The following is a 25,755-nucleotide window of genomic DNA, read 5'->3' on the forward strand; positions in this document are numbered from 1 at the left end:
CTGCATTGAGCCCACCAGTCAGGAGTCCTGTGCCTGTGTGCAGTCACAGTCATGCCAGTAGCCTCTACCCATATCCAGGAGTCCACACTAGTGGACTCAGATGCAGGTTTGGGATCTAAATCTGGACCAAATGGTTTACTTGTAGTTTTCCAGTGTAGCAGCTATGTGTAGTGCATTTTAGAACCCACCAATGAGAGAGAGTAATTACTCCTTTGTTTCAAATACACTATAAACCTTAAGAATCATCTCACATCAGTATATGAAAGTTGGCCCACCAACAGCTTTAAATCACTAACATCTTAAGGTGTGTCTATGCAGCAGTTTAGTGTGCAGTGAGCTGGAGTGTACACAGACAGCCTGTCATGCTCTACCTGGCCACGTGGACCCTGCTACCCCACACTTAAAAGGTCCCTGGTACACTTTCATCTGCTCAACTTTTAAATGGAGGTCGATCAAAGTGCACTATCGACCTTTTGGTGCACAGGGGCAGGGTCCAGATGGCCAGTTAGTGCACCGCAGGCTCATGCTGTAGATTTACACCCCAACTTGCTACAAACTAACTGTTCATATAGACAAGCCTTTATTGTAGTACTACTGTTTATTGGTACAGTAACTCCTCATTTAACATTGTCCCACTTAACATTGTTTCAGTGTTACGTCCCTGCTCAGTTAGGGAACATGCTCCTTTAAAGTTGTGCACTGCTCCTTTATAACGTTGGTTGGCTGCCTGCTTGTAAGATTCTGTGGAAGAGCAGCGACTGTACAAGGGAGCATTCCACAAGTTCCGCTTCTCTGCCTCCTCCCTCTCCCTGCACCGCCAAACAGCTGTTTAGCGGTGCTTAGGATTTTCTGGGAGGGAGGGGGAAGAGTGGAGATGTGGGGCTTCCCTGCTCCTGCCCCTCCCTCCCAGCACTTCACGCTTAGGACTTTCTGGGAGGGAGGGGCAGGAGTGAGGAAGCGCTGCATCTCCATTCCTCCCCCTTCCTCCCTCCCAGAAAGTCCTAAGCGCCGCTAAATAGCTGTTTGGTGGCCTCTTGGCCTAGCGGGGAGGGATGTGGCGTGCTCTGGGGAGGAGGTGGAGTTCGGGTGGGAAGAGGTGGGCCTGGAGTGGAGCGGGGACAGGAAGAGGCGGACTTGGAACATTCCCGGCAAAGTCGGCGCCTGTTCTCTGGGGAAGCTGCCGCTGCTGCTGCAAAGCTGCTTCCTAGTGTCCTTGCCTGCAGCGGGCTGTGCCTGTGGGGGGTAAGCCAGGGGCACTTCCCAACCACAGTACAGTACTGTACAGTATACAGTATAATGCCTTTTGTCTGCCCCCCAAAAATCTCCTTGGAACCTAACCCCCCACATTTACATTAATCTTATGGGACAATCGGATTTGTTTAACATTGTTTCACTTAAAGTTGCATTTTTCAGGAACATAACTATAGTGTTAAGTGAGGAGTTACTGTATTGTAGTAATGCCGAGGAGCCAGGTATCCAGGCCCCATGGTGCTATGCTCCCACAACATAGACACAACCAAAACCCACAGTGCTTACGGGCTAAGTAACACTTAATATCATTTGATTACCACAGTTAAGGATGAAGAGGATCTAATACAATTTGCATTCAGAGTCTGTCCAGCTTTAACTATATCAATAGTAATTGAAAGTTTACTGATCTTAAAAAAAAAAAAATAATAAATCTATAACATACATGACCTTAGTTAGTTAGTTGCAATATAATATAAAATCCAATATATTAGCTGACATGGAAATCAGTCAATTACAAGTGTTTCCATTCATTCTCTCCTTGCAGAAATTAAATTTATCAGTGAGTATTCTAGGAGAACCTTATCAAATGTGGCATTACTGAATCTGACTCTTCCTCCTGGGTTAGTACAGAGCTAACATCCCAGTATAGCATTTGAGGGTACTATTCTACACGCTGTCTTGATCTTGTGTGATAGCTGAAGGGGTCATGGCACTTTCTGCAAGAGTAAAAGTGTTAACAGTGGTGTCATGGCCAAATTCCAACTTTTGTAACGACATTCTGCTCATTTAGTTTTCTTCTGTAGCTTGTAAGATAAAATATTCAATTCCTGTCCAAAACCATTACATAATATTAATTACCATGTAACATTCTGTATCCAGCTGCTTTTTAGAAGTTGCTAATGTAAAACGTACACAGTAGAACTTTACTTGAAATATTGACTGGGTTACCTATTGTTAGTTACTGAATTTTGCAAATTAAAGAACAAAACCAAGTCCGATTTAATTTTTTTTAAAGAGACACTAACAAAGAATAATTTGTTCTGACTAGTATAGTTCAGTTATTGTTTCCTAATAGTATATGAATTAGTAAGTACTCTGTAGCGTATTGTGAAAGAGCAACAATGCTTAGTAATAAACTTCACTGCAGTACAATCATTGCTAAGAAGTCAGTGGAAGACCCCTGTCTTCAATACACAAATTATGGAGATTGAAAATTGGCAAGGCTCATCCGTAGTTTGTAAAGCAAGTTGGGATCTTTTGTAGACTAAAGGCCCTATCTATAAATATAGATCACTACCCTAGTATGTTGAATTTTAACTGCTTTTACTATTTAAAAAGGGTCTTAGCAACAGCATGTGCATGGGAAATGCATATGTTTTAGTTTATACAATCCTCATGGTTCTTTTGGAAGCCAATTGAAAATGCTTAGATGATTGAAATATCTCCTCTCCCAGAAACTCACACTGCTGGAGTTCTGCGTGTTTCTGGGCCAGTAAATCTATGGACTTTTCAGTTACTTTTTCTAAGAGATCATCCACCTGGTGTGGAACACAAATTAAAATGAAACAATCTAGTGTACAGATTGAACAGCAAATTCCTGGATGCTGGACAGAAGATAAGTGGTTTGAGTAGAGGTGTAAGTAAAGTTACATTTTCTAATTCAATTTATGGTGATGCAACGTTGAAATAGTTACCTTCCAAGAAAATCAAGAGTCCCTATTTAAGTCATCTGCAAAAGGTTGGTGGGGATAAAGAGCCACCATGTTATAACTAGATTTAGTTAGGGAGAGTTAGTGTCACAATTAAGATAACCAACTGATTTCTACATTTACTGCTGTTTCAAATAGTACTACGTTAAAGTAAACTAGGGAACTTTTAGTGTGCGACAGCAATGTCCACACAGGCCAGTTAGTACACAATACATTAGTGTGCAAATTACCACATCGTGGAGACAAACCCTAAACCTACTTCGGTGGCATCCGTTTTTTAGCAACACATTCCAGTTCCAGTCTGCCGTGACTATCCTGAGAATATGTAGTTGAGACCCCCCCTTATTCTTCTGATTGAATTCCTCCTTCTGTGAACTGTTTAAGCACAGATGAGATACTCTCTGCCCTTGTTCTGGAAACTTATCCATTGTGATGTTGCTTACCTGAGTGACTTCCACATGTACAAATATAAAATGCCCTTGGATCCCAGCTACACACTATGCTACATTTTTTAAAATTGAGATTATTCCTACCATTCTAGCCTGCTTTTTGTGCTTCTCTCTCTGAGACTGTGTGTTGCCATGATACTACGTCCTAGTTCCACCGTCACATGGACACTGAATACAAAACAGAGGAGACAACACCACAGTGGTTTTTAGAAGGGATAAAGCTGATATTTCCTACACTAGGGGGGTTTTGTTTTTAAATTAAAAAATAAGTTGTATTCTACTGCAAACTGTCTGGGGTGCAATTTGAATGTTAGGCATAGATAGGGAACATGGGCAGAATTTTTAACTTAGAAAGAAGAACAAGCATGTGATGTAACTTCGTGCACTGACAGAATAAGCGGTCATGGTGACACCAGTGCCAAGTGACACTATCACTGCCCCTTTGTGAATCTATGGTAACTTGAAGCTACATCTAAGAAAATTGCAAAAACATAGGCTTAAGATACGTGGCATAGCACTAGAGAGATTACTAATTATTTTTATTACAGATACCTGTGTTTGAAGCTTTCCAGCCATCACACCTGAATGATACTGCAGCTTCCACTCATTCTTTTTCTTCTTTTTGAGGCCTAGAAAGTTTCCCCTCTTTTTTGACAAATAAGGAACCTGAAAACAAAAAATGTATTCAGACAAGGCTAGCTAGTGTGGCTTTGGGAGGTAGAAAAGAATTCTTTTTGTTTTATGGGATTGGTAAGTTGTATTTCTTATAAACTGGGAAATACCCAATATATAAAAATATATGAATATGCAGCATTGAGAGAAAGCGAGTCGCCAATAGAAAAATGTGTTCTTATTCCTCTCTCATCTTCCTATTTTCAAGCATTTGTTCTTCGTTTACCTTGACCTGCCACTGCTGAAACTCTTATTTGTAATTTAGGGATAAATCATGCTACAACCTTGAAGCAGCTGGCACAAGGAGATGGGATACTAGCAGCTGCTTTGCCTCCATGGCACCTTGCATGTGTGGTGGGATTTCTCAAACCAGCCTACTGCAAAGCACTTCTGGGTGTTGTTTACTACTCCTCTCCAATGAAGTAATTGAGACATATGTTCAGTTACTGGTCATAACATGACACGTACATATGATGTTGCCTGGGGGCTAAACACACCCCTTATCCTCCAACTAAGACCCGTGCAGTCTATGGTCTATGCAGCTAGGTACATTAATTGGGATGCCATGGTAGTGTGCTATGAGAGCATCCCACTTGACTATTCGAGCAGGAGTTAAAAGCTCCTTACACCATTTCCCATCTACTCACTTTGTTTGGCCGTCTTAGATGGTAGTAACTCCTTTTTGGAAAAGAGAGAGGAAGTTAGTTGAGATGGGCTGGATCTGGTGCTGTTAAAGTCCAATCCTGTTTTCTAGAAAAAAAAACCAAACACTCAAAAGGAGAAAGAAAAGAACAGCAAAGATAGAAAATGGAACTTGGGTCTCTGGTGTTGGCTCTCACTTTCCCCCTCACTGTTGGAAAAACACCGGCACAGCACATGCTCTTACCAGCCACTCTGAGACCTGGCAAACTGGTACCAGCGATGGGCTGTTGAAGGCATTGCTTTTAGCTGCTTCCTTCTGGTCACAGGCTTACAGCACTGTTGCAAAATATGCAGTCTTAGGTGACTAAGCCAGAATCTTATTAAACAGAAGGCAAAAGGAGAGAGATTGGAAAGAAATGAAGTAAGGTGGGGAAGGGAAAAGGATACGCCGAAGCAGGCAGGGAAAGAGATGAAGTCTCATATTTCAGGTGGTGGCTGGAATGGACAAGGAAGGTCCAGGAGCCCAGGAGATGATGGGGATGGCAGCCAGGATGGTGAAGCTTGCTCCTTTCCCCTTCTTTTGTCTTTCAGTCAGGAGCCAACTTTTCCCCCCAGTCTCTCTCTGAGGACCCCAAAAGGGGGGTGATGGAAATAGCCCATCTCGTCAATATTTTGGCCCAGTTTCCAACACACCCATTTTGGTTAGCTGATTTCTGATTCCACACTTTTCTTGTTTACCAAGCATGGTTTTAAATACAATCTCAAGTTACATCAGTAGGCCTTTTTCTTTGGACTAATTCGATCTCTCTTGCATTTGCTTATTTTCCCCATCAGTATTTGTTGTTTTCAGTTATTGTGACATTTTATGAACTTTCACTCACTTCTTACCGTTGAGCTCACAATTAGGGTAAGCTTGTAGGCCCAAGTATCGCAACAAGCCCCTAGTCTATTCGTCTCCCAGGGCCCTCGCTACCCTCTCGCTCACACAATGCCCCCTTTTGGAGCTATTCCACTTTGTATAAGTAAATATTCATCTGGCCACAGAGAGTTTAAATGGAATGTTTGTTTTCTGGCCAGCCCTCATAAATGGCAACCCAGGGAAGATCAATGCTATGCAAGTGTGGGCCTATCATTAGGGGTAACCAGCAGGTGGCACTGGTCTCCACTCATGCCACACAGCTAGAGCTTGTCAGGAAAGCAGTTTTTCCTGGAACATTTCACACCTCTCTCTGTAGGTTTCCCAAAGGAACCATGTTTAAATTTATTTATTTGTAAGCATTTTTGTCAAAAGTGTTTCATTTCTGAAGTTTTTCCATGTTTGATTTTTCCATTCCCGCCCACCTCCACGGTCATTTTTTTTTTTTGAAGAAAAAAATGGAAGATTTTGGAAGTGTTTTTTGTGAAAAATGTGGATTTTGAAGAGAGCCTTTTCTGACAAAGTTATTTGGCTCCGTTTGTGACCTGCTCCAGCCCAGCCAGGGGCATTCAGAATCCCTGCTCCCCTGCCCCTAGTCCAGGGGTTCTCAAACTGGGGGTCGTAAGCCCTCAGGGGGTGGCGAGGTTATTACGTGGCGGGTCACGAGCTGTCAGCCTCCACCCCAAACCTCGCTTCGCCTCTAGCATTTATAATAGTGCTCAACGTAAAAAGAGTGTTTTTAATTTATAAGGGAGGCTGGAGGGGTGCCCTCAGAGGCTTGCTCTGTGAAAGGGGTCACCAAGGCAAAAGTTTGAGAACCACTGCCCTAGCACTGTGAGGCTGCCTCCACCCCACTGCAGCAGGCTGCTCTCAGCCTCCCCCCGCTGCTGGCTGACTGCTTGCTGCCAGAACTCCCCTTGCTGGTCAAGACATGAAGAAGGATTTCATGGGTGGCTGAGCAGCACAGACAGGGTCTTCCCAGATGGGAGCTGGGAAGCAGAGTCTACAGGGACAGGGAATTGAATTAGGAAAATATTCTGGGTCTGAGCCTCCAATCAGGCAAATCTCCCATTGACTCCAGTGGGGCCTGCACACACAATTTCATAAAATACATTTATTTTAGTTGTCTGACCATCGTCAAAATTCTACCTTTTGGAGTTCAGCTGTCAGAGATTTTACCGACAAGTGTCTCCTGGTTTGTCTTGCTCTGACAACCATGTTTTCCCCAGTTATCCTCTCTGCTTGTTCCTCCATGACTTTCACCTCCAGCTGGATGGTTGCTTTGAAGGAAAAGGAGATGGAGAGAGTTTAGAAACATCACACTGTGGTTTCTCAGCTAGAGACGGACAGCTGGAAGCTCAGACGACATAAAATAATTTGTGTTTATATTCTCCTCTTCCCTCATTTCAGTTCTTCCTGTGCTGTGACACACACACCGAACACCTGGAGGCTGGCAGTACTAATACTGGACAGGCTCAGTGAAACCTTTCATTACTTACTAATCCCTTCCAGGGACAGCTCTGGTGACCGACCTTCTCCCTTTATTTCCTGCTCTAGTTCCAGTAGCCAAACTCGCTCACGTCCCAGTGCTAACATCAGGAGCTTCTTGATAGAAACCGACTCTGTGTGTTATTTTCAAAGGGTGTGTCACATATGTTCTTCGAGTGATTGCTCATGTGTATTCCACAGTAGGTGTGCGTGCTTGCCACGTGCACCGGTGCCGGAAGCTTTTCCCCTAGCAGTACCCGTGGGGGGGGAGTGCCCCCTGCAACCCCTGGAGTGGCGCCTGCCTGGCGCGGTGTAAGGGGAGCTGCTGCGCTCCCTCCACCCTCAGTTCCTTCTTGCCAGACAACTCCGGCAGCGGGGAAGGAGGGTGGGATGTGGAATAGACATGAGCAGCACATCTTGAAGAACACCAGTTACGGAAAAGATCACTCACTTTTCTTCTTCAAGTGATTGCTCATGTGTATTCCACAATAGGTGATTCCAAGCTATATCTGCTGGAGGTGGGTTGGAGTTCACAAATTCTCGGGATGGAGCACAGCCCTGCCAAACCCAGCGTCCTCCCTGGTTTGGGAGACGATCGCATAATGCGAGGTGAACGTGTGAACTGAAGACCATGTAGCAGCCCTACAAATGTCCTGGATGGCGACATGGACCAAAAAGGCAGCCATGAAGCCTGCACCCCAGTCAAGTGTGCCCTCACAATTGGCAGCAGGGGGATTCCTGCCAGGTCATAACAGGTACGGCTACACGATGTGATCCCGTTGGAGAGTCGTGGAGTGGAGAATGGAGATCAGCCGACCCTTCATGAACAGCTGTGAGGATTTTCTGAATGGTTTTGTCCGCTCCAGGTAGAAAGCCAGAGCCCGTCACACATCCAGTGTGTGGAGGCGGCACTCCTCACTGGATGCATGGGGCTTGGGGCAGAGGACCGGCAGAAAAATGTCCTGACCCATGTGGTAGGCGGAGACCACCTTCGGGAGGAAGGAAGGATGTGGGCGGAGCTGGACCTTATCCTTACGGAACACCATGTACTGGGGTTCGGAGGTCAGGGCCCTGAGTTCCGAGATCCATCTAGCTGATGTGATCGCCACCAGGAAGGCTACCTTCCATGAGAGGTGCGACCAGGAGCATGCAGCTAGCAGCTCAAACGGGGGCGGGGGGGGTCCCGTGAGGCGGGCCAGCACCAGGTTCAGGTCCCACTGTGAGACTGGGGGCCTGACGTACGGGAAGAGATGATCCAATCCCTTAAGGAATTAGCCAGACACAGCATGGGAGAATGCCATGTGGCCCTGCACCGGCGGGTGGAAGGCCAATATGGCTGCCAAGTGCATCTTGACGGACAAGGGCGCCAGGCCCTGGGCCCTAAGGTGAAGGAGGTAGTCCAAAATGAGCTGGAACGGGGCAGCCACGGGGGAAACGCCCCGCTCATCCGCCCATCGAGAGAACCAAGACCACTTTGCGCATGGAGGGTCGCCTATCACAACAACCTGTGGTGTACCTCATCTAGTGCCCTAAATGCCCCAACAACTATGGGGGTGATACCAGACAAGCACTACCTCTTGAATGAACTCACACAGACAAGTGATAAAAGACAAAAAAAACCCACCCTATCACCCATGGGCAAACACTTTTCACAAAGCGAGCACTCCATCTCTGACCTATCAGTCCTCATCCTCAAAGGAAACCTGCACAACACCATCTTCCAAAGGCAAGCTTATTTTACAGAATCACCTCTAGAAACAAAGGTTGAATTATAGACCAGCGCTGTTGATTTCGTGAAATGAAAGGGTGCTATTAGTCAGCAACTACACTTTATTCAATGAAGTTGCCATGCAGTATCAAACAGCATATCTGACAGAAGCCTGCAAGATCTTGCACCAATGCGGAAATGTACATAAGAAGAACCATTGGTCTGACCTAGTATGGTTAGTCTAGCCCAGTAGCCTGTTGTTCAGCAGTGGCTAGTGCCAGACGCTTCAGAGGGAGTGAACAGAACAGGGTGATCATCTAATGTCCCAATCCCTGTCATCCATTCCCAGCAGCTGGCAGTCAGAGGCTTAGGGACATCCAGAGCATAGGGTAGCACCCTCTGAAAACCCTGCACCATTTTCCAGGGAAACAGTACCAAACCTTTGATCGAAAGTGTGCACATGTAGACCTTAAACTCAGAACTTCTACTATATTTTAGTACAGTTGTTAACAAACCTGAAGATTTCTGGGGCTTCTTAAAGGTCAGTATTTGTTTCAGAGCCATGTTAGCTCTCATGAACCTAGTCCTGTATTTCTTGGACACACTCAGAAGACCTGGTTCTGCTACAGAGAAGAAAATCCATCACTGAGGTTAATGAGAGGGTGGAAATGAGGCACAGCGAATGCAGGACTGAACCCTCATTCAATGTTAAATTACCTCTCTTGAAAGCTTCCGTGTTTTCATTTTTGGAAATCCTCTGGGAGATGGCAACTCCTTAATTATTTTTGGAAGACGTCCATGTGCTCCAGAAAAGCCACCTGCTCTGTAGCTAGTTAGATTTACAGGGCTATCATCATGGTAGCTTGAGTTTTTTAATGTGTTCTTCAATAGGACAGAAGCATTTTTCCCCATTGTTGTCTTCATATGTGTCATAAAACCTTTTTTCTCATTTTCACAGATTTCAAGACAACCTGAGTCACTTCCACTGGAGGAGTCATCTTCTTTGGGTATCAGGAGATTTCATTTCAGTAAGTTAGCAGACACACCTCTATGCCTCCTGAGACAAAGAAAAATGACTAGTAATTACACGCAGTAAATATAGAATTCAAATACCTTGCGTCTGACACAAAGGGCTTTTTTAAAGTCCTACGTCTAACATTGGGCCTAACTCTTACAATAGCCGAGCATCTACAAAATCCATTAATGGGTGACACGCTGGCCCCTATGAAATTACCAGGACAGCCACTTAACTTCAATGGGCTTTTGTCCATTTTCTCCTGTTATGGCCTATTGAAAATGTAATGACCATAGAGAAGTTTCAAATTACTAAAAGGTGGGAAGAAAATAAATGTTCACCTCTGACATCCTCACAAATGCCAATATCCCAGAAACCCAGCACGTTGTATTTCAACCCAGCACCATTTTTTTCTTCTGTGAAATATGGTGAACACGGAAAAGGAGTTTTAAAGTGAAGCGATGTTTTGAAAGTTGGTCGGAAATTCACTTCTGAAAAGTTTTCTGACATTTTTCACACAGCATCTCTCCGGGCTAGTGAAATGCCGACATTTCTCTTTTTTTTGGTTGATCTTCTGCCAAGGAGAATAATTACCTTTTAGTACTTTGGGTGTGGGAGTTGGGGAAGCACTTAAGCATGTACTTAAGCAGTAACTTCAATGGAATTTAAGTACTTTGCTGAATCAGAGCTGTACTGGGGAAGTTATAACTATATATGAAGTGGTTTGTAAAACCCTGCACTAAGGAAAGCAGGAACCGGGCTCACTAGGAGACAGCAGAACACTGAGAAAGAGGTGACTCTACCTCGATATAACGCTGTCCTTGGGAGCCAAAAAATCTTACCTCCTTATAGGTGAAACCGTGTTATATTGAACTTGCTTTGATCCACCGGAGTGCGCAGCCCTGCCAGGGGTGGCTCTAGACATTTCGCCGCCCCAAGCACGGCGTGCCTGCAGAGGGTCCACTGGTCCTCCCTCGGCTCCGGTGGACCTCCCACAGGCGTGCCTGCAGAGGGTCCACTGGTCCTCCCTCGGCTTCGGTGGACCTCCCGCAGGCGTGCCTGTGGAGGGTCCACCGGAGCCCTGCCTGCCGCCCTCCCAGCGACTGGCAGAGCGCCCCCCGCGGCATGCTGCCCCAAGCATGCGCTTGGCGTGCTGGGGTATGGAGCCGTCCCTGAGCCCTGCCCCCCCCCCGGAGCACTGCTTTACCGTGTTATATCCAAATTTGCATTATATCAGGTGGCGTTATATCGAGGTAGCAGTGTACTTGCCCACACCAGTTATTTTATGTTCTGTTCTGTAGTCAGGAAGCAAGAACTAGGAAACTACTAAAAAAAAGATTAATAAGGCCATGTCTACAGGAGGACACTCAGGAAATCCGAATTAACTGCACTAAACCCCTCTGTGAGCACTTCTAGATAGAATTAAAGTTGCCTTCATTTGGTTTTAACTGAATTAAGGCCACTTCAATTCTGAATAAGTATCCACACAGGGTCACTGATCCACTTTAAATTCACACCTTTAGTTAATTCAGATTAATTTTACTGGAGAGTCCTTAAGGCCCTTGTCTACATGGGAAAGTTATACTGGAATAAAAGGGGCTTATATCTGTATAAGAGTGGCTTTTTGGCTGGTTCAGTTTATCCCATTTGGCAAGACGTTTGAGCTAAACCAAAAAAAATCACTCTTCTACCAGACTAAGAATGTCCAAATGGGGGTTTACACTGGTATATAGCAGTTTAAATTCACATCTTAACTTAGACCTTGTCTATAAAGGAAAGCTTTTTGGGGGGCATATAAACTGTTTCCTTTCCTGCTGACTCAACCTTAACCAATGTGTTTCTTGCTGGGTTTGAACCAGGTTGAAGCAAACGCTTGATCTGGCTGCACATTCAGAAGTATTTCCTCAAGGCTCTACACAGAGGTACGTTCATCTCACCATGGCAGAATGCAATATCGTGTTGCTGCCCCCCCCCTTTCATTATCCGACAGCCTGGGCCACAAAACTCTTAGTCACTGTGATGTTTGGTTACATTTCCAAAAAAAAAAAAAAAAAAAGCCAGGGGCAGAGTGAAGGTTGGAGAGTTGGTGCTAGTCAGATGGGAGGGACACGGTTTAAATGCAGTGGGAACTGGCTAGGTCTTTTAACTGTTTACCAGGCATTTTAATGTTTAGGGGGTTTAGAAGATGGATAATTTTTGTTTAAAAAAAAGAAAAAAGTAATGTTGGGAGTTTAGCTGAACTCCACTGAAGCACACAGTCAGCATGAACTCTTTTGTAGCCAAGTTGCTTCTCTGTGAATTTAGAATAGTCCTGGTATTCGCTTAAACCTCATCTCTGCCACGGTGGCTACAAATATCTTAGTAGTGGTCTGGCAGCTGGCGTGCGCCGAGACCGCAGCTTCTGATGCTGGACAGGATTGTCTCATTGTCTTCCCCCCACCCATCCCATCTGTCTGTTGTAGCCGATGGTTGTCTCCTGTCTTCTCCTTAGGTTGTAAGCTTCCTGTGGCAGGGACCATCTTTTTATTCCACGTCTGTACGGGGCCTAGAACAATGGGGTTCCCATCCATGGACAAGTTTAAGTGCTACCACAGTACAAATAAAAAAGTAAACATGCCACAAAAAAACCTGTTTTGACTGCAATAGGACAGTAAATACATACAGTGTTTAATGAGTGGTGAACTATTGGTTGTTACATGCAGGGGCGGCTCTAGGTATTTTGCCGCCCCAAGCACGGCAGGCAGGCTGCCTTCGGCGGCTTGCCTGCGGGAGGTCCCTGATCCCGTGGATTCGGCGGCACGCCTGTGGGAGATCCGCCGAAGCCGCGGGACCAGCAGACCATCCGCAGGCATGCCGCTGAAGGGATCCTGCCTGCCGCCTTCGCAGTGACCGGCAGAGCACCCCCCGTGGCTTGCCGCCCCAGGCACGCGCTTGGTGTGCTGGTGCCTGGAGCCGCCCCTGGTTACATGTGGATCACTTGATGATTCCCTGTTCTGTTCATTCCCTCTGGGGAACCTGGCACTGGCCACTGTCGGAAGACAGGACACTGGGCTAGATGAACCTTTGGTCTGCCCCAGTACGGCCATTCTTATGTTCTTATGAGTAATCACAACATCTCCACTACCTTTGTCTATTGCATTGAATATTTTTTGTTATACCTTATAAGCTGTGCCAAAAATAATAAAACATATTTTGATCCTCCGAGTCTTTATGCTTATGATGTGGAGACAAAAATATCTAATCCCAACTCAATATGTAAGTTTATTATGAAGTCTAAAACCCATTCAGGCAGGGAGCGAAGAAATCTGTGTTGTTTGAATTAAAGTATTCCAGATAACAGCTGCAATTTTGTATGAGCTGAGATTTTCTCCAGTTACCTTGTATGCATTCTCAATGCCTTAACTCAGTGGGGATTTTCCATTTGTTTTAAAGCATGAGGTGAAAATTGTATAACTTTCTCCCTCTAAAGACCAATGCATCAAACATACTGGGCCCTGTTTCAAAGTATTATAGCCATCCCCTTGCATTCTACCAGATCATGATCTATAGCTGCATTGAAGTCATTAGTATTACTTACCTTTCAATCCCATTTTTCGTTTTGATTTGCGGTGCTTTATCGTCATCACGTGCCCCTTCGCTGTAGCTCCTAAAAGGGTTGAAAAAATGCATTTGCCTATGGTGCATAGTTAGTTCACGGCAAACTAATTGACTAGTATAGATTCTCAGCATCCTAATAGTGACACTTTTAGACTGTCTAATCAATTTGCAGATGTTGAAGTGGGTGCTTCTGTCTCAGACCTGCTTTTAGCCACGTTTCATCTCCGTTCACTGGCATGTATTAGGTTCACCGTTACGAGAAATGTCCTGCTTGAGGCAACTTAGGGGTGATAATAAGTAAGTTTGTCAGAGCTATGGGAAATTCCATGATGTGCAGCTAAACATTTTGCAGTGTATTCCTTACCCAGCAAGTAAACAACACTTTAGTAAGACAGCAATTCCCCCCTGCTGATTTACACCCGGGTCAGCTAGCCTGAGCCATTGCTCACCAGGGTCCATGCTACCATGACCCCATGACTATTTTTAGTCAGCTAGATCAATGAGAACTAGTGTGGGTGTGCCTCCCGACCGGCAAGTGTAGACAGAACCTGACACACCCCTCCCACCACCCCTCATCCTGGGACTTAAGAGGGGCTCGTCCAAAGGGAAAGTCAGCCTAGGGTTTCACAGATTTTACCAAAGTAATAGTGAAGATACCCAGAAAGTCTTCACTCCTATGGCTACACAGCAGCTGGGAGGTGTGAGCTCCAGCCTGGGTAGACAGACGCATACTAGACCTCTTAAACTAGCCACCAAGCTTGGACCCAGGGGGCTGAGCAGTGGTTCTAGCTTCACCTGGGCAAGGCTTTCTACCTGCACTGGGAATCAGACCCCCCAGCAGCGGTGCTGACACTCCCTTGGATTTTGAGAAGCACACAAAGCCCGGACCTGTTTGGTGCAGCCAGGAGAGACAGAGTCAGACCTTGTTCCACAGAAAAACATTCAGAAGGGGAAGAAGGGACGTAGACCTCTTCTTCAGTCATGATGTTGGGCGGGAAGGGATGGCCTCAGGATGCTATAGATTATCTCCTTTCTGGAGGGAAAGCTGAGGGGCCTCAGACCTCCCTTCAAGATTTCGAGAGTGTGGAGAGAGAAGGTGGAGATAGGGTTGTTTCAGAGAGAGAGAACCAAGGAGCCAGTCATGGTGCCACTGGAGGGAAAGAGCTGGGCCCGACCACCAGTGTCTGCAGATATTGCTAGTAGACCAACATTAGGAATCAACATTAGTCAATTAGCTGAAAGTGAAGTAGCCAGGAGGGAATAGAACCTCTCAGGGGATTGTGGGGGCCTCAATAACTCTGCAAAGTGACCTTCACTAAAGCCACTTTTCTGAGACTCACACGGCCTGGAGGGCCCGATCCTATTGCTGCAGCCCCACTGAAGCCAATGAGCCAACCAGTATTGCCATTTCTCAAGGGTCGAACATAAATATCCCAGGACTCAGTATAAAAATCCCGAAGACTGGCAACATTACATAATGCTGATTTACACCAGCTAAGGATCTGGACCTCAGTTTTCAACTATCCTCTGTGAACCTGGCAATTTGGTTTCCTGGGGCAGGAAGTTTGCAAGCATCTGCTGGAAGATTTGTTTCCAGTAAAAAATATTTTAAAAGAAGAACAACAAAATTAAACACCCCGATGGAAGTAATTGCAATGTCTCTCGTATGTGCCCTACACCCGCCTCCAAAAAACCCCATACCCCTACCACCATCCAGCAAGGCGGACACCTCCTTCCTGAGAAGTTTAAAATAAAATTGATGGGACATTAGGCTTGCTGGAGAAGAGAATAGCTGATGTGGGGAGCAAGGAGCGTTGGCACATAGCAGCTACTTGTTTAGCTACCTACTCTGCATCTACACATGCAGCATGCATCGAGCCACAAATACAAGATCAGTCAGAGCAGAAGCTGAATGTGAATATTTCACACAACTCAAAAACAGTGTAACTGGCCAAATCCCTGGCGTAACAATCACCATCAATGTTCTCTGGTTTGGGAGTAAGCATGCATTGGCACATCAATGCCAGCAGATGGCAGAAGAGGTTAACAATATTTTTCCATTCTTGCCTGTTCCTGGGTGTTTCTTTTAACACATCCACAATTGTTAATATTCATGAATACTTAGTTTTATTGTAGTTCAGTCCTGCCCATTACATGCTACATATTTAATCTGAATTGTACACAAGTCCTGGATTCTGATTCTGTTTTTCCCAGCTTTTCTGCTTTCCTTTAGGGAAAATGCATAACGCATGTTCTTCTGACTGGAAGTTGGTATTCTGCTGGCTTTTTGTGTGAATAAAAGGCAGAATGGTTTAAGAATTATAGTGATATTTGACTTTTCCAGGACACTTTACATACAATGGCCCTGACCCTGCAAAATGTACCTATATCCTTAATTTATTCACGACTGGGCCCTTTGAAGTCAATGGAACTGTTTAGCAGCAAAGGGTTACGTTTATCTGCACAAGATCACACCCTTCACAGCTACAAACAGCTTTACTGAAGTGCAATAGGCACGACAATGGAGATATTGTCCTGTTTACCCTAAGAAATATTTAGAGTTATGAAAATACTACAAGTTCTTTAACCTCCACACAGAGCAGACAGGACCTTGGTTTTCAGAGTCTCCTCTGAAAGCTCCACCCACAGAAAACTGTGGAATTGCTGTGTGTTTTGATGATAAGACCTTTGTTAGTCTGTAGAGCCGCTAGCATGCCGTGAGCACAACATAAATGTTAAGTAAGACTAGCCCCCATAGCTATATGAAAAGGGCTGATTCACCTTCCTGGCAGGCATAGCTATTTCCAAGGAGACAGTTTAAGACCAGAAGGTAAAGTACATGATGTAGACGGAGTTTGGACTTGCTAAGGGCCTAATTTTGCCAGCACTAAAGCACATGCATAACTTTGCTCACGCGCTGTCCCATGTGGGAGAGGGCGTGGAATAAAAACTCTGCCATTTGTGGCTGGCATCCTTTCAGTTTGGTGCCACTCCAATACCGGCTTTGCAATGCAATTGTCATAAACATACAGCTAAGGGTGAATTCCTCTTTTACCTTTAAAGGGTTAAGAAGCTCCCATAACCTAGCTGACACCTGACCAGAAGGACCAATAAGGGGACAAGATACTTTAAAATCTGGAAGGGGAAAAGTCTTTTGTCTGTGCTGTGTGTTTTTTTGCTGGACACAGAGAAAGGAGGAGCCATCCCACTCCTGTAGGGCAGTGAGTATTTAGAGAAGGAATGCATTTGATTACTTTTATTTTCTATTTGTGATTTCTTTTGCAAAATAGAGGGAGGATAAAATTGGGTTATTTGTGTAACTTTAAACTTTTGCCCAGAGGGAAACCCTCTGTGTTTTGAATCTGTTTGTCTGTGAGATTATCTTGCATTCTAATCTTGCAGAGGGATTCCTTCCACCTTTTTCTTTGATTAAAATTCTTCTTTTAAGAGCCTGATTGATTTTTCATTGTTTTGAGATCCAAGGGTTTTGGATCTGTGTTCGCCAGCACTAATTGGTGAGGGTATACCCTCAAGCCTACCCAGGAAAAGGGGTGTAAGGACTTGGGGCGGGGGGAGGAATTAGTCTCAAATCTGCCCAGGAAAGGGGGGGTTAGGGACTTGGGAAATATTTGGGGAAAGGCAGAGTTCCAAGTGGCTTTCCCCTAAGATTTGGGACACACTTGGTGGTGGCAGCTTACTGTTAACCTAAGCTGGTAAATAAGTTTAGGGGGTCTTTCATGCGGGTCCCCACATCTGTACCCTAAAATTCAGAGTGGGGAGGAACCTTGACAGCAATGTTAACGACACCTGGCTGAGAGATGGTGAACTAGTTTCACTGAGTGAGAGCTCTGCAATATTTTTAATAGAAATGATACATAGACAGCAAGGATAAACATTTCAAAATTGTTTTTGTATTTAGGAAAAATATTTATGCCTTGCCAATTTGTAATCAGGATAACATAAAACTTATCTCTGTGGGAAAAGGATCAGGCCTTAAAGAATAAAATGTCAGTTGTTTAACACTATAGTGTTACATCATAGGTACATAGTGGAAATAATACACTGAACTTGTTGTAACAAATTAGCGTCATTAGCATACTTTTTTGGCACAAGACATAGTATATAAGTTAGCAAACAACCTGGCCTGCTAGCTGATAATGACTTTTCAATGTCTCTTACATAAAATGTGCTATTCAACTCAAATCTCATTTTACACTAAGTCAAGTGAAATTAATCTGTTGAGTTTAAACTACTGTGTAGAATTTTGTGTCAGCAAGTATTCCAAGTCAAATATTTTCCTTTAATATTGTATTTCACAAAAAACCCTCACAAAAACAATCCCTCCCCCCACCCTGACACAAACAAAGCAGCGTAAACTTTTAATCACTAACTACTTTATTTATGTAGCAAGTGTAGTTAACAATTGTACACAGAGCACCTGGGAACAATGTTGTCCAGAATAACATTTCCACAATATTAGTAGGAAATGTTATGTTCACTTTTGATTGACTTTCCATACGGTAAGTGGAAGTCATTGAAATACACGTATAATCAGCCCAATCAGTGGGAAACATTTAGAATTGTGTTTCACATGCATCTTGGTCTGCGGTTGGACACCCCTCCAGGTCAGTATCCGGATGTTTTGATTCATGTGCTATGAATCCGATTAAACTGATTTAATGTGAAATAGAATTGATCTGAGAATGTTAATGAAAAGTTACTTTGGTAAATTTTTGCTATTAAAAACATTGAAAGCACAAAACCTGTGCTAGCATGAATATCCATGTCAGGGGATATCTTAAATTGGCTACAAGAATAAGATACTTCTAGATTTCAGGAATGTTGAGTAGGCAATCCTCTCAAGAGAGCTAGTTCTTTTCTTTACTTTTGTAGGTTACAGATAGGCTGAAGTCTCTGGAATTAAGAGAAATACTTGAGTGTTTGTTCAGTTTCTTAATTCTCAAACTATGGCCCTTTGCAGCAGACCTCACTCGAACAAATTCCCCAACTATGGGACTAAGTAAGGAAGGTCTCCAGGATTAACATCCTAAAGTAGAGTGATGTGCTATTCAACGCAAACATCAGCATCTGGGCCAGCGTGAACACCACATTTCATGAAACTATGGAAAAACCAAACAAAAGCCAAATCAAATAAAATGCGTCATGACTGATTTCGTAGAACACAAATTTATGTCTTGGTACAGTCCACTTTGATTAGAGGCTGAAAGTGTGGCTTAAGTCCTGCCACTTTGCAAAGAAGGATGGCAACAAAAGAGAAGCAAGGGGCCTGTTTGTGATCCTATACACTTGTACATGGAGAGTGTGTTAGAAAAACCTGGTCTTAGCAGAGCTACTAATGACAAAAAAACCTGTAATACAGAGCAGTTGTGTACAGTGTATTTGTTACAACAGATCTGTGGGTTTGGGGATTTTATTTTTTGGACCTTTAAGTAATTAAGATTCAAGGAGACGCTGTTAAAGACAGCTACAGCATTATTTGGCTAAGTAGGCAGGGTTGTGAATTTAAATCACGCATAAGTTCTTTGTGCTGATTTTCCCCTCCACCTCCCGAGTCAGCAAATTTTATCTGCTTGTTTTCATAAGCACAAAACAATGACAAAGGGCTTCCAAAACAATGCCAAAGGATGCTCACTTACATCAGGGCAAGACAGGAAAAGCCCCTGTAATTCCACTGACTTCAATAGAATAAACAGTCAGTGTAAACAAGAGGAGAGCCAGACCCCACGACCCAAACTCCAGATGCAAGAAGGTACACACAGAAATTCGCAGGACTTTAGAAAGCAGCCAGCAGTTCTGAAGTGCAAGAACTGGCTTGAAAAATCCAATGTATGTACTAATGTATAGGGCATGAATTCCCTAAAAGAAGTCCCAGTCCATGCCAAGTGGCACCATATCACCATTACATAATCCACACCTTCAGGGTTTGTTGTGTTCTTTAATGTTACTTTTAGAACAGCAATAATGACCTCAGCCCAGGCCAATCCACAGGGACAAATGGCCAACTAATGAATCAATTAATGAGCTAACGTAGGATTACCAGCTCCTCTCAGGCCACGTCTATACTACAAAATTATGTGCACCAAACTTACATTGGCATTCAGCCACCACAGTTATTAAATCGCTTGTGTCTGTGCACACTTGGCTCCTTGTGTTGGCGGTGCGAGTCCTCACCAGGAGCGCTTGTACTGATTGTAGTGTCGGTAGTGGGGCCTTGTGCGACAGCTCCTGAAAGCCGGTTACAGTCAAAGCAAACAATGCCGTGTCTACACGGATACTGCATTGACCTGTGACTCTAAGCCGCTCGGGGAGGCGGTGTTATTAGGTCAGCGTAGAGAGAAGCTTATGTTGGCGGGAGCCAAATGTAAGTGAAGACACTTCCATAGCGAGGCTGACCAAACTGTGTAGTGTAGACCAGGCCGCAGTCAGTGATTAATTCCCAGAAGTTCTACTTCCTTCTGCAAAACCCTGGGAAATATTCTCAGTTTGATCTTCAGGGAAATCAGTCTACAATTATCACATGATTAAGGGCCCTCTAGCAATGAAGACATGTGACTAAGAACCAGTTTTTACCTCACACCACTTCCCTGTGCTCTGTCCATTTCCTATGACCACGTCTACACTAGAAACTAGTACCTCTAACTATATTGCTCTATTGTTTTATAGCTATTCATGGAAAGGAAGGAGCACAGCATCTTTTTATCAATAAAACTGTGCCCACACTCGGAGTTCTATTGTCTACCCGTACCAGTAAAAAAATCACATCCCTAACTGAAATTGTTATTTCAGTACAAAAACTGTATGCAGACCTGACTCAAGGCTGCAAGCAAGCAAGGTTAACAATGTTTTAAAATTCTATTCACCTATTCTATTTTAAGACTCCTCTGTACCTCAGAAACCAGCCTTTTGGGTGAATCCGAAACGAATTTACTGCGTATACGATAATCACGGTGAATGGCATGCAATAAACATCTTGTCAGAGGTGTCTTCGGTGAGAACTGATGGATTGAATTAAACAGAAGACAAAACTAGTAATTGAGGCTGAACCTAGTAGTAAAGGGTACCGCTGATGTAGGGGGGTTGCATAAACAGCTAATGAAGAAGGAAGCAGGAGCGGATTTACCATGAAACAAACCAATGAGAGGGGGCCCCCAAAATGCAGGACAAATCTCATCTGACAAGCTGCCCCCAAGTCCTGGCTGGTGGCACAGCAGGACTCAGGCACGCAGGCTGCCTACATAATCTGGCTGGTGGCCCCACACCGCTTCCGGAAGCGGCTGGCTGCTGACACGTCTCTGTGTGCCCCTGGCGGAGGGGTGGGGGAGGCGGCTCTGCATGCTGTCCCCGCCCTGGGCAGTGCACGGAGACCCGCTGCCCCCGTCCCACCAAGGGGTGCGCGGAGACATGCCAGCAGCCGGGCTAAGGCGGCTCCCTGCCCACTCTGCCTCCCTCCATCCCAGAAGCAGCCAGCATGTCCCTGTGGCCCCTGGGTGTGTGTGTCTCCCCGCACGCTGCCCCCGGCCCGAGTGCCAACTCCGCAGTTCCCATTGGATAGGAACTGTGGCCAATGGGAGCTGTGGGGATGGTGCCTTTGGAGACCCCCTAGCACCCTGCCTAGGAGCCACTGTCAGACGGGTACGTGTGCTGGTCGCTTTGGGAGTCGCGCCCCCAACTCCCTCCCACACCCCAAGACCCAGAGCCTGCACCCAGCACCCAAACTCCCTCTCAGAGCCTGATCCCCGCACTCCCTCCTGCACCCCAACCCCCTGCCCCAGTCAAGGTACCTCACTTTATTTTTATTTACTTCCCATTACTTATAATATAGGAGGAGGACGAAGAAAAAAAGAATGAAAAACGGGGGAGAGCTTAGAGAGACTGTTCTTTTTCTTGGCTGGGTCCTGAGAGGGCCCCCCAAAATGAAGCTGTGCACAGGGCCCCACTCTAAATCTGCCACTGGAAGGAAGAGTGAAAAGATTACAGAACACAACCCAGTATAAAAACCCAACCAACTCCACACCCCGACGGACAGGAAAAGGAATGGTGTGGCAGGAACGCAGTTTTCGTAGACTGTAAAGACAGAAGGGACCATTACATGACCTCTGAGCTCAACAGTGCAGCAGGTAAAAAGTAGCACAATATTTCTCAAGTGGATAATGGCCAAGGGGAAGGGACAGTGGTAATTGATGAGGGGGGGAGGATCTGTTGGGACCTCTCCTGGCTCCTGCTGGCGGCTTGTGAGCTAGCGTTAGAGCTGCATCACTGTGTGTATCTGTGTGAGATGTGGTTCTGGTGCAGGAGTTGGCTAATGCCATGCTCCCAGGCAGTATGTCCTGGAAATGGTCTGACCATGTCATTTGCACAGAGCAATGGGCTGGAGAATAAGGTGCTTTTGGAGTGGAGAGGGCAGGGGCAAAAGTCTTGAACATTTTTCAAATGAGCTTTTTTACAGTTCTGGAAAAACTAAGTGAAAGGAGACAAATAAGAAGGATATTTACTGTCTGAACTGATTCATCCCGTGCAATGACTTATGGATGGAAATGTTGGCCAAGATTAAGAAAAGGAAACCTAAAGTTAGAGGTACCTACATAATTTGCCCAAGTAATGAACACATCATAGCTCTCAGTGGACACTGTTTGGTTTTCAGCACTTTTGAAAAGTTATTTAGGTCCCTTATGGGCTAGGTGCTCAAAAGGATTCCCCCCTCACACACACACACACACACACACAGTTTCTCACAACTTCTTGTCAACTGCTGCAAATGGACCATTTTGATTACCACTACAAACAGTTTTTCTCTCCTGCTGGTAATAGCTCACCTTAACTGATCACTCTCGTTAGCGTGTGTATGGTAACATCCATTGTTTCATGTTCTCCGTGTGTATATATATCTTCCTACTGTATTTTCCACTGCGTGCATCCGATGAAGTGGGCTGTAGCCCATGAAAGCTTATGCTGAAATAAATCTGTTAGTCTCTAAGGTGCCACCAGGACTCCTGTTCTTTTTGCGGATACAGACTAACACGGCTGCTACTCTGAAACCTGATCCTAACTTTAGGCTCCCTTTTTAAAGATCTTGGCCCAATGTTTAAAGTGCACTTTCACTTCAGGAAAGCCAGCGTTAAACTCATGCCCTAGTTTGCTGCAATTTGTCCCCATAAAATTGCTAAATAGTTGTATTTGGTGGCTGTAGGTTTTCTAGCATTGCTTAATTTAACTAGAGCAAATCCTCGGCCTCTGGCAGAAAATGCACCAGAGCATACAGGAGTTAACACCACAATTGTTTAGCTGGAGAGATGCTCGTTGTTAATGCTAACCCAGTAGTATATCCATTTATTGGAATTCCCAAAGCTACAAATCAATGGGAAGCATGTATGGGTGTGACATGAATATCTGTGTACTATGTCATTTCTCTCTTGCTTCAAAAATAGCTCAATAACTATGTTGCACTTAGAGCTGGAGAATTTTTTTTTTTTGGCCAATGGTTTATTTGCTGGAAGTTGCTCTTTGAGGTCAACCAAAACTGTTTGCAAACGTGGGCTGAATTCAGCAGATTTCACCCCCTTTTGGCAGAAACTTTCAGAAAAAAGTCAAACACATTTGTATTGACATTTTCAAAAAGTGAACTATTTTGACTTGTTTCAAAATGTTTTATTTGAAAATTTAGCTCAATTTAACAAAAAAAGCAATAAAAAACACATACAAAAAGAAGAGTCAGCTTTTATTTCAATGAGAGAAAAAAAAGTTTAAAAAGTTCATTTCAGCTTAACCCAAAATGATTTTTTTCCTGGATTTTTTGGTTTGATCACCAAACACACAGAGCAATGATTCACCGAGCTCTACTCGTACCGTAAGTTCAGGTCAACCCTGACGCACGATTTAAATGGTCAAGGAAGCAAAATAAAGTATTTTAGGGTCACCAGGTTCCAAACCTGCAATCAAAGGAGCACCTATCAGAATGAATACAAAAACATGCGTCTTCTGCTGTCATGTTTCCTTTATCATCCCGGTAGCCACTAACACCCTGTGACATCAGTGATGATACATGAACGCACCAAATGGTCATTAAATATACGCTGTTGGGAGAAACTGAGTAGATTTTATATAAATCAATTCCACAAAGAAAGTAGAGCTAAAGAAAGTGAGCAAATAACCCCTGTAACTATTTATCTTGACATTTCAAGATGTGTTAGAAAGTTAATTTACCTTCCTATTTTTGTGTTATCCTATCATTATCCATTGTTAAGTTTCCTTCCTTTGCTTGTTTGCTTTACAATTACTCATCCAACTGAGGAGGGGGAATTGGGCAGCCAGTCAAGCAAGAGAATAGCAATTTCACAGAGAAACAACAGTAACGGACTGAAATGAACTGATTATATAGATACATCAATGTAAATGAGACAAGAAACAGTCCAGTTATATAATCTTCAAATTGCTACCTGTCTGTTGCTCTGACTGCGATTAGCTACGTACGTTGTACTGAAAATACAGAACGAGAAAATGAACTGAAGAAGCCCATTTTGGATCCAATCCTGTTCCTATTAATTTCAATGGCAAAACTTTCATTGACTTAAAAAGGAGCAGGTCCTTTGTGTTCGCTCTAGTACTGTAGACCACACTGGCCGTGGACTCAAGCCAAATAAAAGGTGAAGGAAAGCTCTTAGTTTTCTGTATACAGAATTTCAAAATATATTTCCCTGTCTTTCCTGTAAGGTTAGGTAGAAATGCAGGAGGTCAAGATTTTAAAGACGTACTCATAGTGAAAAATACATTACTTGATTTCAGTGTTCTTATATTATACCTCTGCTCTCTTGACCAGTTAATCACCCTAACTGGATTTTGAAACAATCGTCCTTTATCTTTCATCAGCACTAGAAGTGACTACTCAGGGAAGTTCAGCTTCTTGGACAATCTTTGTTCAGATTGTCAATGTCGACCTGACCGAAGTATGAAGAACTTACATGTAACATTCAATAGGTGTGCATAATGTGGTTGCAATGAGCTTGATTCTGATATCACAAATCAACGATGTTCACTGGCTCTCAGAGTCCAACAATAATTTGTTTGGAATAAGCAAACACAGAGCAAGTTTGTTCCTTACCTGAAAGCTGGTGTTCTGCAAAGGACTCCCCCAGTCAGGAACGCTGGGCTGCTCCACTGCTTACCTTTGACCCAGGTTATTCATCCTTCTGAAGTTTTGGCACCCAGCATCACCATAGCCTTGATCATACTTCCCTATCCTTTAGAGGGTAAAGTTGGAGGTGCTTTCCCCATAAGGAAAGTGTGTATGGGTGTGTGTGGGGGGGGCGGGGGATGATTCAGATGCTTAGTTGTTTAGATGCTTGCTGTTATCTCCTGGCTCCATAGTTTACATTTGGGTCTATGCAGACTCTGGAATGAATGCTGGAGCTGACAAGAGACCGTGCATTGGCCCCAGTACTAGGATGAAGGCTAAGAAGAGTAGCGGTTTCACTACACCACTATGGAACTTCTTTTGTTCCTGATGGCTTTAACTAGGGCACTCCTGTAGAGTCCCTCTCTCTCTTCCTCCCTCCACTGACGGGAGTAGCAACATGTCATGGCTTGGTCTGGAAGTCAGTTTTATTTTGTTTGAAGTCAATGTCTTGCAACGTGCAAGGTTATTACTCAGGGGACAAGATGCTGCATTTGCTCTGGTTTCTTGCATCAAACAAAACCAGGCATCACCCATAGGGTCTGAGAAATATTCTCTCTGTGACTCTTCGGGCATATTCCCTTGCATGTCCTTGGCAAGCCAAACACCTAGGGCAGTGCAATTCTGGCTGTTGCAGAGCTATATGCCATGTGATTCAACACAAGCTGACGACTCCTTGAACAATTGGCTCCACATTGCACTCATGCATCTAAGGCATATTGTCCTTTAGAAGATGTGGCTCCTGGCCAGTCCCAGGGAGCACGACCCATAGTCTTGAGGCTAATCACGTCATTCTCATCAATCCCTGACGGTCTCTTCAATATCCAAATCAGTTTTAACACAGTCTCCCTCTACCTCCAAGGAGCTGGAGAAACCCCTGGTCCTTCTCTAGGGGCCCTGGCCAGCTGCTGGGAAGAACAGAGGGGCAAGTGACTTTCTCCAGTGGAGAGTAATCTTTCCATGGGAGTGCTCCATGAAAGTTCTGTATGCAAGGAAATGGGCGGGGAGGGAGGGGAAACAGGAGAGAGGTGCCGGTACAGGAGATGGGATAGCAGTGACCATGCAACTGCTTGCCTGGGGGGAGATCTTGATGCAAACTCCTTTCCCTGTGAGCCTCTAC

At 44.5% G+C, this 25,755-nt stretch overlaps 1 protein-coding gene across 1 annotated transcript in view; it reads right to left on the bottom strand.

Moving 5' to 3' along the window:
* Window positions 1-2,593: 2,593 nt before the first annotated feature.
* C7H3orf49 (chromosome 7 C3orf49 homolog) overlaps window positions 2,594-25,755 on the bottom strand; it is a 62,223-nt gene continuing 39,061 nt past the window's right edge. Inside the window, 5 exon segments of the mRNA XM_039481958.1 lie at window positions 2,594-2,641; window positions 2,643-2,789; window positions 3,962-4,075; window positions 6,789-6,919; window positions 13,428-13,496. Of these exon segments, the coding sequence (XP_039337892.1) occupies window positions 2,594-2,641; window positions 2,643-2,789; window positions 3,962-4,075; window positions 6,789-6,919; window positions 13,428-13,473 (486 nt within the window). The 5' untranslated portion in view covers window positions 13,474-13,496.

This window comes from Mauremys reevesii, linkage group 7 (assembly GCF_016161935.1).
Source record: "Mauremys reevesii isolate NIE-2019 linkage group 7, ASM1616193v1, whole genome shotgun sequence".
In the NCBI taxonomy this organism is placed as follows: Eukaryota; Metazoa; Chordata; order Testudines; family Geoemydidae; genus Mauremys; species Mauremys reevesii.